Source organism: Cebus imitator, unplaced genomic scaffold (assembly GCF_001604975.1).
Source record: "Cebus imitator isolate Cc_AM_T3 unplaced genomic scaffold, Cebus_imitator-1.0 Scaffold103, whole genome shotgun sequence".
Lineage (NCBI taxonomy): Eukaryota > Metazoa > Chordata > Mammalia > Primates > Cebidae > Cebus > Cebus imitator.
The window spans coordinates 1,761,979-1,779,522 of NW_016107418.1; the positions used below are offsets into that span (position 1 = coordinate 1,761,979).

At 46.0% G+C, this 17,544-nt stretch overlaps 1 protein-coding gene across 3 annotated transcripts in view; it reads right to left on the reverse strand.

Annotated features, from left to right (window-relative positions):
• MTUS2 (microtubule associated scaffold protein 2) overlaps window positions 1–17,544 on the reverse strand; it is a 467,424-nt gene that overhangs the window by 20,575 nt on the left and 429,305 nt on the right. For all 3 annotated transcript variants that reach the window (XM_037741682.1, XM_017537489.2, XM_017537488.2), the window contains one exon: window positions 4,719–4,933. In XM_037741682.1, coding sequence (XP_037597610.1) covers window positions 4,719–4,933 — 215 coding nt within the window. The remainder of the gene's footprint in view (window positions 1–4,718; window positions 4,934–17,544) is intronic.

Sequence of the window (17,544 nt, forward strand, 5' to 3'; positions counted from 1 at the left end):
GTAGTGATGTGGGGCTTTGGCAAGTCACTTAGAGAAGACTTAGAGTTCAAATGAAGAAACGTGTGTTTTACATGGTCTCAGCTTCGCTCATTAAACCCAAACCAGATTAAACTCCCATTTGTGCCCATCCACATGGGATGAGACAGAGGGAGCTTGCCCAGGCCCTCTCCCGTGCTCTCTGAATGGCTTTCCTTTTCAGATAACTAGGGGACCCTCCTTCACTTGGTCCCTGCTTACAGTGTCCTGGACACCAGCTCAGAGCCATGCCAGAGCTCCCAGCCTGCGGTCGTCCCATGCTGGGCAGTGCCTTTGCCCTCTGCAGCCCACCACGCAGGCAGGTGTTGACAGAGGCCCCATCTCCACTGCATGGCCTCCTCCTGGAGCACGGAACCTCTGGGCTGTGATGGGAGACTCTGGTGCTGGGAGACAGACGGCCCCCTGGGATCTCTTTCTATTTGATTAGAGAGAATGTGGTTTCTGCTGCACGCAGCACAACTGTGAGCCTGCTCTGCAGGAGGGCTAAGGAGGCATAATGCAGATGATGGACAAAGTGGTCTCTACGTCTGGATTCATCCTGAGATGCTCCTCCTGTCACTTAGTCTAAAATGATTTCCTTACAAAAGCATAGAAAGTGTGTCCTGGATATGAGACAAGGCAAATGTAAACTCCAAAGGCTGAGCTCTGCTGCTCCCTATGGAGGAGGAATCTCTGCTAAGACTTCATGGAGCAGAATCATCATGCGTCTAGACTGGCAGTCCCTGCAGTGAGTGGCTTTGGAGAAAGTCGTGGAGTCAGACAAACTTAGGGTCTTGGAGGAATGGGTCAAAGGTCACAAGCCTGATCCTTGCATGCCAGGCTCTGTGACTGCCTATGTGTGGGGACAGTTAAAGGCAGCCCAGAAACCAGGGCTGGAAGCTGGGCTGAACATGTTTGGGGCAAAAAAGAAAAATGCATGTGTGTTTACAGTGAGTCTGTTTTGCAGGCTTGATAAAGGGAGCTGTGGCAATTTAGCATCTGTTACCGTGCGGCTTGCTTTAGAAGGAGAGCTGACTTTCACACATTAAACACCTTTATCATTGTGCCTTTAAAATAAAAGTTACACCTTGTCTTTAAACTCACTTGAGAAAGCCAAGAAGCAACGCCACCGCCACCCGCTCCCTCAGCACTCCAGCCAGCGGGGTCCTGCGGCTCCCACCATGCTTGCGGCTCTGGGCCCTGGCTACACAAGACATTCCCTGGGAGAATCCAAAACAGCCGGCTGCCAGGCCTCACCAGTGATGCTGATTCAATTAGTGTGGGCGGAGGCCGAGGAGGGGTGTTTTGCTGTTTCTCCAAGTGACCCACCTGTGTAGCCAGAGCACACAGCATGGCAGAGAGTCAGCCCCTGCCCCGAAATGGTGGGGGCCAAAGCAAGAAGCAGCTCTGGCTGGCTTTGTCACGAGGGAGGTGCTGCTGCAAAGCCAGAGGTCAGCCTGCCCCGGCCGGCGAGTCCCAATTTGAGTAGAGTGATATTTGCAGCCTCAGAAAACCCTGCGTGTCAGAACCAAAGCAGCACCTGCCCCTGCTGCTAGCTTTTGGGTCATGACCACTGGGTCATGAGGAGATGCCAGACCAGTCAACCTGAGTTTTTACTTTTAATGATCGATTGATTGATTGATTGAGGTGGAGTCTCGCTCTGCCGCCCAGGCTGGAGTGCAGTGGTGTGATCTTGGCTCATTGCAACCTCTGCCTCCCAGGTTCAAGTGATTCTCCTGCCCTCAGCCTCCTGAGTAGCTGGGATTACAGGTTCATGCCACCATACCTGGCTAATTTTTGTATTTTTAGTAGAGATGGAGTTTCACCATGTTGGTCAGGCTGGTCTTAAACTTCTGTCCGTGTGATTCACCCGCCTCAGCCTCCCAAAATGCTGTGATCATAGCTGTGAGCCACTGCGCCCAGCAGTGAACCTGATTTTTAAGGTTCCAGAAGGACACAGATTTTGCTATCTGTGGGGTTAGCACTGCCCAGTCCAACTGTCCCTGAGAAGGAGGCCCTCAGAGTGCAGAGTCCAGCATGGAGCCTGAAACCACGGATCATCCTCGTGTCCACGTCAGTCACCCCCTTGAGTCTCCTCTCCCGCGTAACAGGAACACTGATTCTATCTGGTAGTTAGACCACTGGCCTGGGGTGCATTTCATCTTCCTCGCTTCCTGCATGTTCTCTGCTAGCGAAGCTGAAGCCTGGGGAAACAGCCAGCTTTCTGCAGCAGGAGTAGAGTGAGGGGCCTGAATAATTCATAGGCTCGACTCTGGTTCCCCCAAACCAATGGGTTTCTGTAGGAAAGAGTCACTCGCATGTAAAGCATCCAGATGTGATTTCTGACACTTCCAGCTGCGAGGATGAGATGTGAAATTCTCAGTTCCCTCAACACGCTGTGTGCATTTCTCACCCGCATTATAGTTCCTTGGGCACTTATCTCAAAGCTTCCTCAGTGGATAGATAAGCAAGCCCACATTTTATAAATCTTACTATCTCTTGCAGTATCCTGTCACGGTGCTTTGCGTACGTACAATGCACACTCTATAAATATTCTTTGCACAGGTGAATAAGTACATAAATGAATGGCTTTTGCTATCAGAAAGGATCATGAACAGAGTGCAGAGCTCTCACACGAGTGAACATTTTTGAATGATGCCCAGGTAGCTTATATAAGTCATTTTCATGTGGAAAAGTCAAGGGCTTCTTTCCTTTCATCACTCCAGTTTGAAATCTCTAACAGGCTGCCATGTCCCAGTTTTAAAAAGAGAGGAAGCACATCTCTTGGCACATGCTTCTGTGCAGGTGAGCCCTTAGCGAGGCGTCCTGGCCCCCGAGTGGACATGCTCCCATCAGCAGTGCCTCTGCTCCAGGTACCACCACGAGAGCCTTCGTTCAGGGTCTCCCGCCTGCGGACCACCTCTTGCCCCTTCTCCTCACCTTCTGGCACCTTCTCAACCAACCCAGACCTTCGGATCAGCACCCTTTGATAAATATGGGTATAAATGTGTTCTGTGTAAAATTGGGAACAAATAGTCCATGGATACAGGGGTATAGGACAAGTTGGTATTCATACCAGGTTTGAGGTGTATAAAGAAGCTGTAAACTAAGCAATGTGCCTGTAGACATCAGCCCGTGCAAATGTCAGCCTACAGGAGTGACATGCAGACAGCCTGGGAGGCATGATGCTGGGGGCTCAGTTTCTCATCTTAACACCAGCAGGTAACTTTAGCTGTAACCTATTCTGTTTGCTAGTCTCTATGGCCTAACCCGCCTCAAACAGGGAGGTGTGTCTGGTTTTTACAGGCCTCTAGGAAGGAAGAATGACTGACCTGAGATACTGTATAGAATAAAATGCCGTAAAGTAAGAGTTTTTTATTACAATGATAGCAAACACTATTACTCTTAAATCCCTCCCAGGTCCCCTAAGAGTCACAAGCCTCTTCTGGGGCAATGGGAGGGCTGGGTGAGTATTGCTGTCCAGGATGTCTACTTAGAAGCAGCCGAGGAGGGTGGCCCAAGGGTTTCTGACGATGAAGACCACTCAACACTAACCTGAATGTCAAGTGACATTTAAAGGGTGCTCTTCACAAATGTCAACTTACCTTAAGCACATCATAAGACCACTATATAAAGCAACAGACCAATTAGAAGGTGGGGATGAAGGCATTGGAGCTGGAGAACTTAGAAGCAACAGAAGAGAAAGGAGCAGCGCTCATGGAAGCAGAGTGGGTGCATGGAATCATCCGCCCCTCTCTCATCAGCGCTAACGGCAGTCATGGACAGGGTGGCTGCTGTGGGGGTGGGATTATCTGCCTCCTTCCTGCTTTCACAGTGACAAGCTGCCTGGGAATGGTCCTCCCGCTAGTCCACGGATGCATTTTCCTCTCCAGTAAGGTTTCTGGGTGAAAGTTAACTGTTGGCATTCACTGAGCACATGGATATTGCGTGGTACTCTGCCAGGCATGGTTGCAGGTGCCAGGATCCCGCAGGAGACCTGGCAGGCAATTCTAACTTAGTGGTTGACAGCAGGGAGTACTGTGTGTTAACCCTGGCTTCTCCATGACCAGCTCTGTGAATTCTGGCAAATTACTGAACCACGGGGGCTTGGCTTTCTCCCTGTAAAATGGGAATAAGAATACCTTCCTCGTCAGGGCGACCATGAGGACTGTGAGTCAGTTCATGCAAAGAGCTTAGAGCAGTGTCTGGTGCAGGACAAGTGCTAGATACATGTTTGCTTGTTACTCTTTCTGCCCTCATGGAATAGAAAGATGATAAATAAGGTGGAAAAGCAAAATGTATGTGTGAGTGGTAAGTGCTGAAGAACAGTAACAGTGGGAGGGGGCAGAAAGAGTGTGTGTGTGGTGAAGGGAGGAGTGACAATTTTGGATAAAGATCTCACTGAGAGGGTGACATTGGAGAAAAGTCTGGAAGGGAGGGTGAGAGGGAGCCATACACTGTCTAGAGGGAGAGCATTCCAGGCAGAGGGCACATTCAGTGTGGAAACCCTGAGGGAGAGTGAAGGAGGCCAGAGGGGCTGGAGGAGAAGATAGGAGGGGTAGCAAGGAGAAGGCAGCTCAGCAAGTGAACTGTCCGCAAAGCTCACCTACTGACCAGGGCTTCTTGCTAATGTGGCACCGGCTCCCCTCAGCCTGCTGCCTGCATCACCTAACAGCAGACCTCGAGCCGCGCTGCAGACTGACCTGCTCTTGGTGCTGACACCCGATGCTGAGCAGCTGGCCGCGGTGCTCCTCCTGCAGGCGCGCCATCTCCGCCTCGAATTGCAGCTGCAGCCGCTCCTCCAGCTCCTGGAGCTCGGCCTGCTGCTGCCAGCCCAGCTTCTTCACCTCGTCCTCAAACCGCCTCTCCAGCTCCTCCTTCTCCTTTTGTAGTTTCTCGCACTTTGCTGTATGGAAGGCTGGGTGCAAAGTACAAGATCTTTCTTAAAAAAATGGGGGAAGGACTCAGCCTCCATGGTCAGATCGCCGAGGCTGGTGTAATAAACCGGGCGAGGTCCTCTGACTTCTGCAGGGCTGCACCGTTTGTAAAGTGCTGTCCTTTCTACCCATTAGATCACCACCACAGACCCTGAATGTTGAGGAGAAGCTGCAGCCTCACGGAGCTCTGGAGACTTGCCCAAGGTCATCCAGTGGGTGGAAAAGGAGCTGGGAAGGCAATTTGGGCTTTCTGATTGCAAGGCCACGAGGGCAGGTTTTCAGAAGGTCTGTGGACCACAGACATAAAACATATGGACCGTCTGGCAAAAACGTAGATGCTGAAATGTGCCTTGGGTGAATCAGAGCCCATGAGGCAGGAATTCAGGATCTCAACTTCTAGCAAAGCCCCTGGGTGACTCTTACGGCCACCAAGGCTTGAGAGCTGCCACTGTGGAGGCTGGGGATAGGAATAGGGCCTGGCACCTAAGGCTACTCTCTTCTGGCTAAAATGCCAAACAGGACAATCTCCAAGAAGGTGTGGGGGTTTCCTTTCAGGTACCCTGAAGTTTTAGGCACGGTATCTCTTTGGCATAGGCACTCCACCCCTAATCGCAAAGTCGTGGTTTGCTTCAAGTGTGACAGCTGGCAACGGGGCATGGAGCAATGACAAGCAGCCACCATGGCCCCTGCCTGAGCTCCCCCTCTGAGCCTGTTCTGTCTTAGTGTCTGTGCCTCCCCCGTGCTGTGGGCAAAAGCCGAGTGCTTCCATTCCAAAGACCTCTTCCTGAACTGCACACCTGCTTCCAAGACCTTGACAATCTACAACGTCTAGGTCAAATGTGGCTGATTACATACACACCCAAATGCAAATGCCAAGGTACACAGACATCATTTACATTCTGCAAAGGTGTACCATGCTCACTGCTCTGTGCTACAAACTGGGAGACATTGGCATTTACGTTAAAATAGAGGGAGCAGGTATAGGTGCTGATTAACTGTAATCCACACCCTAGTGGTGGTTAGCAATGACAGAAATATACATCCAAGGTTGCTAGACAGCATTTGAAACACCCTAATCAGAAGTCCCACGCTAGAGAGGCAGCTAATTAAAGGGCTTCTTCGCCACACTTGGCTCTGAAAAATTGAATTAGCATAAGGGTTGTTAATGTTTTTTCCCTCTGGTGAGATACGTGTTTGATTGGGTAGATACTGTACAGGCACCTTGGCCTTGCGTGAAGGGTGTGTAAGAACCTGGCCAGCCCAGCAGCCTAATACTGTCCCCGGTGGTCTTCCTAGCCCACCCGAGGGCTTCCATTGGGCCAGTGTCCCACACCCCATCATTTAATGGAGGACTCTGGTCTGCCAATGCCATTAAGGCGCACCGAGGGCAGGGTGGTGGGAGCTGCTCATTCCGCGTGCAGGCAGTCAGGAGAGGCGCTGTAGGCAGAGAAGGTACAGGCGAAAACCACACTGACTTTAAAAGACCTCTGGCTTTTGATTAGCGCCTTGCACCAACAATTCTAAACAATATTGGTGGAAAAATATTCCTCCTCAAAAAAGCTTTTGTTGCTCTAAGTTCTGAACAATTTCTACAGTGACTTACCTTTCAGGTTTTTGAACTGTTGAGGGCTTTTTATTTTTCAATCACATACAGAGAGAAAACATAGAAGTACAGTACAAGGACATTATTATATAATAAAAACAATTTTAAAAGGAGCTTTTTTTTTTTTTTTTTCCTGGAACCATTTGAGAGTAAGATGCTGACCTGCTGAATGTGAGCCCATCTTCCAGGGCACATTCCCTACAAATAAGAGCTTTTGGACTCAGCCACAGCACTGTCATCAAATTCAGAAAACAAACTCTGCTACAGTAGTGCCACCCAATGCTCAGACCCTCTTCAGTTTCACAAGTTGTTCTGATGACGTCCTTTCTAGAAAAGGAATTCAGCCCTGAATCACAAGTTGCACCAAAGGAGGCGCCTGTCTCCTTAGTCTGCCTCAGGCTGGGAGAGTTCCTCAGTCTTTCCTTGACTTTTAGAACCTGAATTTTAAAGACAGTTGGCCAGGAATGTTGTAGAATGTCTCTGAATTTAGTGCACTGGATGTTTTCTTCCTATCCCATTGAGCTCACGCCTGTTTGGCAGGAATATTACGGAAGTGGCACTGAATTCTTCTCAATTAATACATCTCAATAACATCTTGAAAATGGAAATTTCTTCTTTTTAAATTCTTTATGTAGTGAGTCAGGAAAATAACGTGTATTACCGATTATTACATGGTGATGCTGAAAATAATTTTTGTGGCATAGACAGGGTGTTAAAAATGGTCCATTTGGGGTATCAAGTTAGGTGTGCCCCTGAATATACATATTAGTGTCACATCTGCTGCGAGTAGATCTTTTACCTGAGGTATTTCTAAGGACCAAAGTGCCGGAAGGCGCCAAGCTTCAGAGCACAGGTAGGACGCTGACATTTTCCTTGCCTGCTAGTAATTATTAGTATGAAAGGCAAACTTGGTCAGATACTTCGTGGTACCTGGTACTGAGGTCGTGGCAGGAGGACCCCCAGAGTCCTCCCCTTCCTCTGGTCACTGGAGGCTACCGTGCCCACACAAGGAACTTAATGAACAATGATTGATGGGCAATGTGGCTCAGAGGTGGTGGTGGCGGTGAGGACACGCCTATTCCCAGGAGCTCTGAGACCCCAGCTTACTGGAGCTCCAGCTCTCCCTGAAGACCCTCCAACCAAAAAAAAAAAAAAAAACCAAAAAAAAAAAAAAAAAAGCGATCAGGATACCAGGGAATTGAGCTAGCGAACAAAGCTCTCATGATTCACAGAAGAGGTAAGAGGTACATATGTAAAGATGGGTTTATCCTGGTGTTAAGAGAACAGAACAAAGACCACAGAATGTCAATTAAGAAACAGTGATTGACAGATTGACACAATGCCAAATTAAGTCAAGTAGAGAAACAAGAATTTTATCTACCTTGGGAGAAAGCACAGAGTCACCCGACAGACAAAAACTTGAGCCCCTGCTGCCCACTAGGGCAGCCCAGGGAGCGAGCCCCACGTGGACTCCCCAGTGCACGGGGCGGTCCGCAAGGCGCTCTTGCCTCTACAGTTCAGTGTCAACTAGCTTCATAGTGTCCTCTGCCTCACGCATCACATACCTATGGATGGGATAGGTAAAGCAGTGCACTCGATGTGTTTGCTTATATTCAGGTCTACCAAGAAGCTCACTGAGAGGTGACACACACAGCCAAGGAAGACAGAAAAAAGGTCAGTGCCCTTCTTGCAAATTGAAGCAGGAAATCATTTTTCATCTACAAGGCTGATAAAGATGAGATGTTCTGCTAATACAGGAAGAGTATGAGGAAACTGTCACTGAATGGACTGTAGGTGAAATGTGATTGATACAGCTATTTTGGAAGGCAAAGATATCTTTCAAAATTTAAATGACAGAGACAGCAGCATTAGAGGTGGGAGATAAAGAATCTGGGTTTCTTTTAGGGGTGATGAAAATATTCTAAAACGGATTGTGGTGACAGTTTCCCATGACTCTGAATATACTGAAAACCACCAAACTGTATAATTGGGTGGATCGTATAGCAGATGAATTATATCTCAATAAAATTTTTACCAAAAGAGAGGAAGAACATTTTTTAAAAACTAATGAGACATGGAATATATCTCAGAGGATAAATTTAGATGTTTTTATAGAAGAAAAGCTCATATTCTGGTTTTAAAACTCTATATAATAATGGTGAAAACAAATGTTGGCAAAATAAAACAATGAAAACGCTACCACAACACTGTTGTCTACACACACACACACACACTGCTACAGATATACAGCCATGCATTGCTTAATGATGGGGATACGTTCTGAGAGATGCTTTATTAGGAAATCTCATCATTGTGCAAACATCTTGGAGTGTACTCACACACACCTAGACAGCACAGCCTCCTACACACCCACGCTGTATGGTGTAGCCTATTATTCCTCGGCTACAAGCCTGCAGAGCGTGCTGCTGTACTGGATACTGCTGGAGGTCATAACATAATGATACGTATTTGTGAATCTAAACATATCTACACATTAACAAGGTACAGTGAAAATATGGAAGAAAAGGTAAAAACCTGCACAGGGTACTGTCCTTGCAGGACTGGAAGCTGCTCTGGTGAGTGAGTGAGGGCGTGGTGAGTGAAGGGCAGGGACGTGACTGGGCGCTACTGGAGACTTCACAAACCCTGGGCACTGAGGCCACGCTAGATTTATTTAAAAAGAAACATTTTTCTGTCCTCAAAATAAGTTAACCTTAGCTTACCATAACCTTTTCACCTTACAAACTTTGTAGTTCTTTCAAAGTTTTTGACTCTTTTTAAAGAACACTTAGCCTAAATGCAAATATACTGTAAAGCTGTTCAAACATGCTTTTTCTTTATATCGTTATTCTAAAGGCTTTTCTCTATTTTTAGAATTTTTATTTTCTTTTTAAGCATTTTCGTGAAAAACTAAGACGCAAACGCACATATTAGACTAAGCCTGCACAGGCTCGGGACCGTCAACAGCTCTGTCTTTCTCCATCTTCCAAACTCCACATCTTGTCCCCCTGGAAGGTCCTCAGGCGCAGTAACACGCACAGAGCTGCCATCTCCTAGGGAAACAATGCCTTCTTTGGCAGTACTTGAAGGATCGGCCTGAGGCTGTTTTACAGTAAACTTTTGTTTTATAATAAACAGAAGGAGTAGCCTCTAAAATAATTATAAAAATATAGCATCGTAAACACATAAACCAGTAACAAAGTCATATGTATGATCCAGTATTAGGTACTGAACGTAATTGTATGTGCTAGACTCTTATACAATTGGCAGCTCGTTAGGTTTGTGGATAGTAGCATCACCACAAAGCTATGAGTAATGCATTGGGCAATGAGGTTCTGACATCACTAGGTGATAGAATCTTTTCAGCTTCATTATAATCTTGTGGGATCACCTTTGTACATGAGGTCTGTTGTTGACTGCAATGTTGTTATGTGGTGCATGGCTATACATGGAACCTAGGAATCATTCTTACCGCTTCTTAGCTAGAGACACATTCAGCACATAAACCTCAAGTGAAAATAATAACAGCATTGCAAATCGTTTGTCTTTAGAAAGTACTGTTTTGCCTGAAAAAAATCATTTATCCCATGCCAATATCAGTAGCTTTAACTCCAGAAGATCAAGGCAATAAGCAATAAGTTGACTTGTATAGATGGAATAAAACAGAAAGTATATAAATGAATAAAAACAAGTTATTGGCATTGGTGAAAAAATTAAATGACACATATCTTTTAACACAATACGTTCACAAGTGCATAAAAAATTGGGTCAAGAACAACCACTATAGCATAATTTGCCTTAGGGAACTAGTAGGGGGCTAGTTAGATTACGATGACAAATCCAGTACACATGTAGGTTGAATCCTATGCCAATGGGATATGGGTAATCACTAAAAAAATAAGGCAGGTCTTTCTGTAGTATCATGAAATGACCTCTGTGATCTATTGTTAACCAGGAAAAGGCAAGATGCAAAACAGTGTAATTGCAAAATCACCTTTGTGATAAAAATGTGTCTACAGTTCTACTCTTTCTCCTTTGGTAGGCTGGGTGCCAAGGTACAGGATTCACTGTATATTGAATTCCTGTAATGATGTATATTTCATTACATACTTATTTATTGTTTGCATGACTTAGAAGTAAAAGGATTTTTTAAGTTATTGTCATAATTAAGAGAAGTCTGGGTTTTCAAAAGTTCTGGTATCCGGTGGTCAGATTTTAAAATTTTACTTATAGTTTTAGCCATGTCAGTGGTAGGATGATTCGCGGACCAGGCACTCTACTAGGGGCTATTGGTTTTCATTCTAGGGCTGTCTCTGAACTGCACTATTGCCTTAAATAAATCACAAACTGTGTAGACCTCAGTTTTGCTGTCTATCAAGTGGCAAAGTAATCACTTTTTGCACATACAGCTCCAATCCCCAAATTCCCAGTTACTATTATATATGAGAGGTGGTGCTTACATTCTCCCAATGGCTCTCTGCCGTGAGCCCCAGGCCTACAGAAAATATTGGATAATAAGGGCTGCTGGTACCAGAGGAAACAGCACCAATAACAGAGTCCCTAAAAAAATAAATATCCTGTTGCCTCTAGTAAGCCTTCAGAAATCTATTGGGGCACTTTTCAAACAGATTAATGTAAGCTAATTTAACAGCATTAGACAACATGTGGAGTCTCACTTTCATTATTTCTATTCATGTGAAAACATTTTGTTCTTCAGAGTGAAAGGCAGACACCTCTGTCATAAGTACCTGGAATCTAGGGAGCTGAGAAAATAAATTTTCAAGTAATCAGACTGTGATTGGCCAAGAGAATGTAACATATCTAATTCATAAGCATAAATTGGAAAAGCAGAAGTAGGATTAGAATCTGTTGTACAGTTTTAATAATTGATTTTATTGACAATGAATAATGCACACACATCTGATATGAAAATACCTAAAATATTGTTAAAACTGCATTTGGAACATCCTCAGACATATATAATATGAAGATATCAATCTACCAACTTATGAGTGTAAACTAGTAAGATGTAGTGTGATCCTTGAGACAACAGCAGAGTAAAATTGCTGTTGGAAGCATTTATAAGACAAGCTTAATTTCAGCCACAGTTCATAAATTAAGTGAGTAGGAGAACACTCAGAGAGTAAGATCAATTTGCTCTCAATGACTGTCCCAAGTGTCTTTCAAATAATTGTAACTTTTCATTTTTTCCAAAGAGGCAGCAAAAATTGGTGGTTACAGCCCTAGATTGAAATAAAAGAGAACTATCTGGCTCTATAGCTCATCATAAAATCATAAATAAGAATATTATGTGGCCTTTTATGTCATAGGGAATGCCTTATATATGACAGTTATAAAATAAATGATGAAGCAATACTTTGTGAGTATATAATATATATACATGTTACCATTATATATATACACACAGTATATATTATTTATATATTTACATGCACATTATATATAATATATATAGGTCAGTATATTAGTTACTATCGTTACATACTGATGAAAGTCAATACCACAGTTAGATGAAAGATTACGCTGTTTCTTCAAGAGATTGGGATTAACTGAAAAGACAAAATAACTGTCAAGGACAAAATTAAATTAAAAAAATTACCCATAATGTTGCTATACAAAGAAAATAAAAATTTAAATTATGTAATCCCTTCATAGCATTTCAGTGAATTCTTAATATCCTGTTAGGAATTTCCCATGTCTTCCTATCAACATTTTACGGCTACCTTATATTCTCCTGTGGATGCAACGTAATTTATAACTCTCTCATTATTGTACAATTAGTTTGTTTCCAAGATTCGCCATTATAGACAATGCAACAAACATGTTTTCTCATATATCATTTTGCTTTGTTCATTTGGGATACATTCCCAGGGTAAAATTACATGAGATTAAATGTTATGAATATCTTTAGGCAGTGCATGGTTTTTCTTTTTTGGTGGCAGAGATCCTTGTTAACAAACCTGTGACCACCAGACGGCGCTACACTGCCTGAAAAATACCCTCTGGTGGCAAATGTCTTTGTCCAAACCTTAGATCACAGGAATGTCCGCAAGGTGCTCAGGGTGCGTTGCATGAAACACAACTGCCTGGGATCCCGGACTCACCACCCTGTGGAGCCCTACTCTATCTAATTACTGATTTTTTAAATGACAGTGTTAACAAGAGAGAAAGGAATGAATGAAAATGAAGAATGAAAGTTCTGGGCCATGGCCAGTCACAGTGGCTCATGCCTGTAATCCTAGCACTTTGGGAGACCAAGGCATGTGGATCACCTGAGGTCAGGAGTTGGAGACCAGCCTGGCCAACTTGGCGAAAGCCCATCCATACTAAAATTACAAAAATTAGCCGGGCGTGGCGGCATGCGCCTGTAATCCCAGCTACTCAGGAAGCGGAGGCAGGAGAACCGCTTGAATTCAGGAGGCAGAGGCTGCAGTGAGCCAAGATCACACCACTGCACTCCAGCCTGGGCCACAGAGCAAGACTCCATCTCAAAAACAATAACAGCAACAACACAGAAAGTTCATGGACCGAGAGTGAAAGAGCAGGAGTCACCGGGGCTCTTGTCGCCTCTACAGGTCCCGGTGGCTAAAAGGGAGCTGGCACTGTGAAAATCACAGCTGGCATCTGTGAGTGCTTCCTGGGTGCCAAGCACCTGCCTCGTCTAAACAGGTACTGTTACCCACAGGAAGCCTACTAGGGGTCCCGTAAGTAGCCTGATCTGTTTGCAAAGAGCAGGCAGGGGCTCAGAAGGAGGGTCTAAGTGACCTAAGATCAATATGTGGGAGGGCTAGGCCTGCAGAGCAGAGGCTGGAGCATAGGCCTCGGCCTCTCCTCTTCCCCACCCCTCTGGTGGGGGCCTCCACGATGCACCTGTGTGGGATTATTAGGAGGGAGAATAATACCTCGCCACAGCTTCCTAAAAACACCCATTGTTGTGAACTGTAACGCATCTCCTAACCTGTCTGTCTCCCTCAGTGGGCAAGGACAGCACTATCCTCATTTTTGTATCTGTTCAGATAGGCAGGCCAACAGTCAATAAACGGGCACTGACTTTGTCACCTCCTGTGTGACAAGCATAGTTCTCGGCATGGTAGAGAACATACGCTGTCATGGCAGGCAAACAAATGAGCAAAAATTGTAGAAAGCAAAATTTCATTTTATTATTACATATTTTTTTGAGACGGGGTCTCACTCTTGCCCAGGCAGGAGTACAGTGACGTGATCTCAGCTCACAGCAGCCTCTGCCTCCTGGGTTCAAGCAATTCTCCTGCTTCAGCCTCCCCAGTAGCTGGGATTATAGGTGTGTGCCACCACGCCTGGCTATTTTTTGTATTTTTAGTAGAGACAGAGTTTCACCATGTTGGCCAGGCTGGTCTCAAACGCCTGACCTCAAGTGATCCGCCCGCCTCGGCCTCCCAAAGTGCTGGAATCACAGGCATGAGCCACTGTGTCCGACCAGAAAGCAAAATATCAGATAATGAAAACTTTAGATAAGCGCAGTAAAGAAACTGAATTAGGGGCAAGGCTAGGCAAAGTCCAGGGGAAGAGGAAGGCAAGTGCAGCTGGAGTGGATGACAGAGAAGAATGCAGAGAGATGGGGAGGGGAGTCCCAGGCAGAAGGAACTGCAGGTGCCAAGGTCTCGAGATGGGAACAACTCTGACATACTGCCGACAGAAAGACAACCAGTGCGGCCTCAGTGTCCGCAGGGGAGAGCGGAGGGAGGTGAAGTTCCAGAGGAAGGTAGGGGCCCATCACGCAGGGCCTGTGGTCCCTGAAAGGAGTCAGGGTTATGCTCAGGCGACAACGGAAAGTCCCCAGAGTATCAAACAGGGGATAGCAGGAACTAATGAAGCTTTTAAATCCCTCTGGTAGTTGCATGAAGAATAGACTGTAGGAGGCAAGGATGGAGGCGAGTCAGTCAGTGAGGGGAATGTTTTTGGAGCTCAGCTGGTGAGAGGTAATGGTGACCCGGACTCAGGCTGTTGCACGCGGGGGAATGGATTGATGCGGGATGCATTTGGGAGGCAAAGATAAATTGACCTGCTCATGGATCAGGTAAGTGAGACAAGGGACAGACAGGAATCTTACAGGGGAATTCCCCTCTGGGTCACAATACTCAGGAGGGGCCTTTCTGGACGTTGAAGGTTGCCAATTAGTGTGAAAAATATAAAATTCAGGACTGCTAAATTTTGATAAGCCTTTCATGATGAATGATGGTATCGCCTGGTCCACAGGCTGTGCTGTATTTTACACAGTATTGAGTTATTAAAAGCACAGAGCCTCATGATGGACTCTAGCTATTAAATTCCCCCAGTGAGGTGGGGCAGGTGGATGGTTGTGTATTCTCTCTCTGAGGGTCTGTAAACAGTTTGTGAAGGGATGTTTGAGATTTGGCTGTAGTAAGAAGGGAATTTTGTAGCCGTTAGGAGTTTGGGATGCGATGTAGCCAATACAGAAAGATTTCTTATCCAGGTGGTGTTTTAAAGCACACTGATGTTACCTTCCCTGTGAGCCAAACTTTGAGAACGCAGCCCCCAAACCGGATGAAGACAGAGGCCTCCAGATCCGCAAATCCATGTCAGAAGTGCTGTGCTGAAGTCTCACCCCCTACTTCTCTCTTTTTTTAAAAAATTTAAATTTTATTTATCTTTATTATTATTAGAGACAGGGTCTTGCTCTGTCACCCAGGCCGGAGTGCAGTGGCGCAATCATGGCTCACTGCAGCCTGGAACTCTTGGGCTCAAATGATCCTCCCTCTTTGGCCTCCCAAAGTGCTGGGATTATGAGTGTGGGCCACTGCACCCAGCCTTCTTTCTTTAATAACTTACTGTACACTGAATCCTGCAGGTCAGCGTTTCCAGATAAAGAGAGATTAGAAGGGGTGGGTGGAAAAAGTGAAAGTTCAGGAAGGGAAGTGGTCAGAGGAGGGAGGAGAAGGACAAAGCAGAAACCGGGCAGGGAACGCAGGGCAGAAGCCTCTGGCCCTGGCTCTGTGCACACCAGCTGTGGGAGCTTCAGCAAGGCACTGGCCTCTCAGGGGCCTGACATTCTCATCTGTCAAACGAGGAGGTCGGGCACCGTCAGTATTTAGCCCAGGCCCTTTCTGTCTGAGCATCCTAAAATTCTATGGGTATTGTGATGATGCATGGGTCTATATTGCATCCACTGTCTTCTGTTAAAGCAAACAGGGAAAGGTGTGCCAGTGCTTATTGTAATTTCCTTCCAAAATGGGCGCCTAAAGAGATAAGCTTCAGGCCAGGCGCAGTGGCTCACACCTGTAATCCCAGCACTTTGGGAGGCCAAGGTGGTGGATCACCTGAGGTCAGGAGTTCGAGACCAGCCTGGCCAACATGGTGAAACCCTGTCTCTACTAAAAATACAAAAATTAGCCAGGTGTGGTGGCAGGCACCTGTAACCCTAGCTACTCGGGAGGCTGAGGCAGGAGAATCGCTTGAACCCAGGAGGTGGAGGATGCGGTGAGCCGAGATTGTACCATTGCACTCCTGCCTGGGTGACAGAGTGTGATTCTGTCTGAAAAAAAAAAAAAAAAAAAGCGAAAAAAGACATAAGCTTAAATTACAGGAAAAACATGCTTTTGCAGAATCACTTCATGTGCCAATGACATGAGAGATTCATAGCAATATCAATGCTTGGCATCTGTATGAGTTTCGTAGGTTATAAAGATCTTTAACACACAATGTTAATTTGTTTAACCTCCACTGCATATTGCAAAGCTGGGTGAAGCAGGCATTTATCCTCTGATTTAATAGAAGAAATGGAGGTCTGGAGGGGTTCAGTGACTCATCTAAGCTAACACAGCTAGAAAGAGACCAGCCAGGACGCAGTCCAGGTGCTCAAATCTCAGTGATGTGTGTGTGTCTGTTTTGGTTTGGTTTTTTTTTTGAGACAGGGTCTCACCCTGTCACCGGGGCTGCAGTGCAGTGATGCAATCTCCCTTCTCTGCAACCTCTGCGCAGCCCAGGTTCAAACAATTCTGCTGCCTCAGCCTCCCGAGTAGCTGGGACTACAGATGACCCGCCCCCACATCTGGCTAATTTTTTTATTTTTAGTAGAGACAGGGTGTCACTATGTTGGCTAGGCTTGTCTAGAACTCCTGACCTCAAGTGATCCATCCGCCTCGGCCGGCCACAGTGCTGGGATTATAGGCGTAAGCCACTGTGCCCACTTCAATAATGCTCTTTTAAAGAATAATAATACTGTTATTCTGCCACATGCTTTGGAAGAAGGGAAAAAAAGAACAAAACGTCTGATTAGTTAAGCTCTTTTTTAGTAATAAATACTTGGCCATTTTATGTATTCTTTTGGGATCTTTTTGTGTCTTTTGAGGCAGGGTCTCCCTCTATCACCCAGGCTGGAGTGCAGTGGTATGATCACGGCTCACTGCAGCCTCCACCTCCCAGGCTCACAGGATCCTCCCACCTCAGCCCCACCATCAATGCTGGGACTACAGGTGCGCGCCACCACACCTAGCTAATTTTCATATTTTCTTGTAGAGATAGGGTTTCTCAATGCTGCCCCAGCTGGTCTTGAACTCCTTGGCTCAAGCTATCCACTTGCCTCACCCTCCCAAAGTGCTGGGATTATAGGCGTGAGTCACTGCGCCCGGTCTCATTTTGTGTATTTTTTTTTTTTTTCGGGGGGGGGATGAGTCTTGCTCTGTCGCCAGGCTAGTGTAAAGGCATGATATCGGCTCACTGCAACCTCCGTCTCCCGGGTTCAAGTGATTCCCCTGCCCCAGTCTCTTGAGTAGCTGAGACTACAGGCATGTGCCACTACGCCCGCCTAATTTTTTTGTATTTTTAGTAGAGACGGGGTTTCACCATGGTCACGATGGTCTCGATCTCCTGACCTCATGATTCACCTGCCTCGGCCTCCCAAAGTGCTGGGATTACGGGCGTGAGCCACCACGCTCAGCCTCATTTTGTGTATTCTTTTTTTTTTTTTTT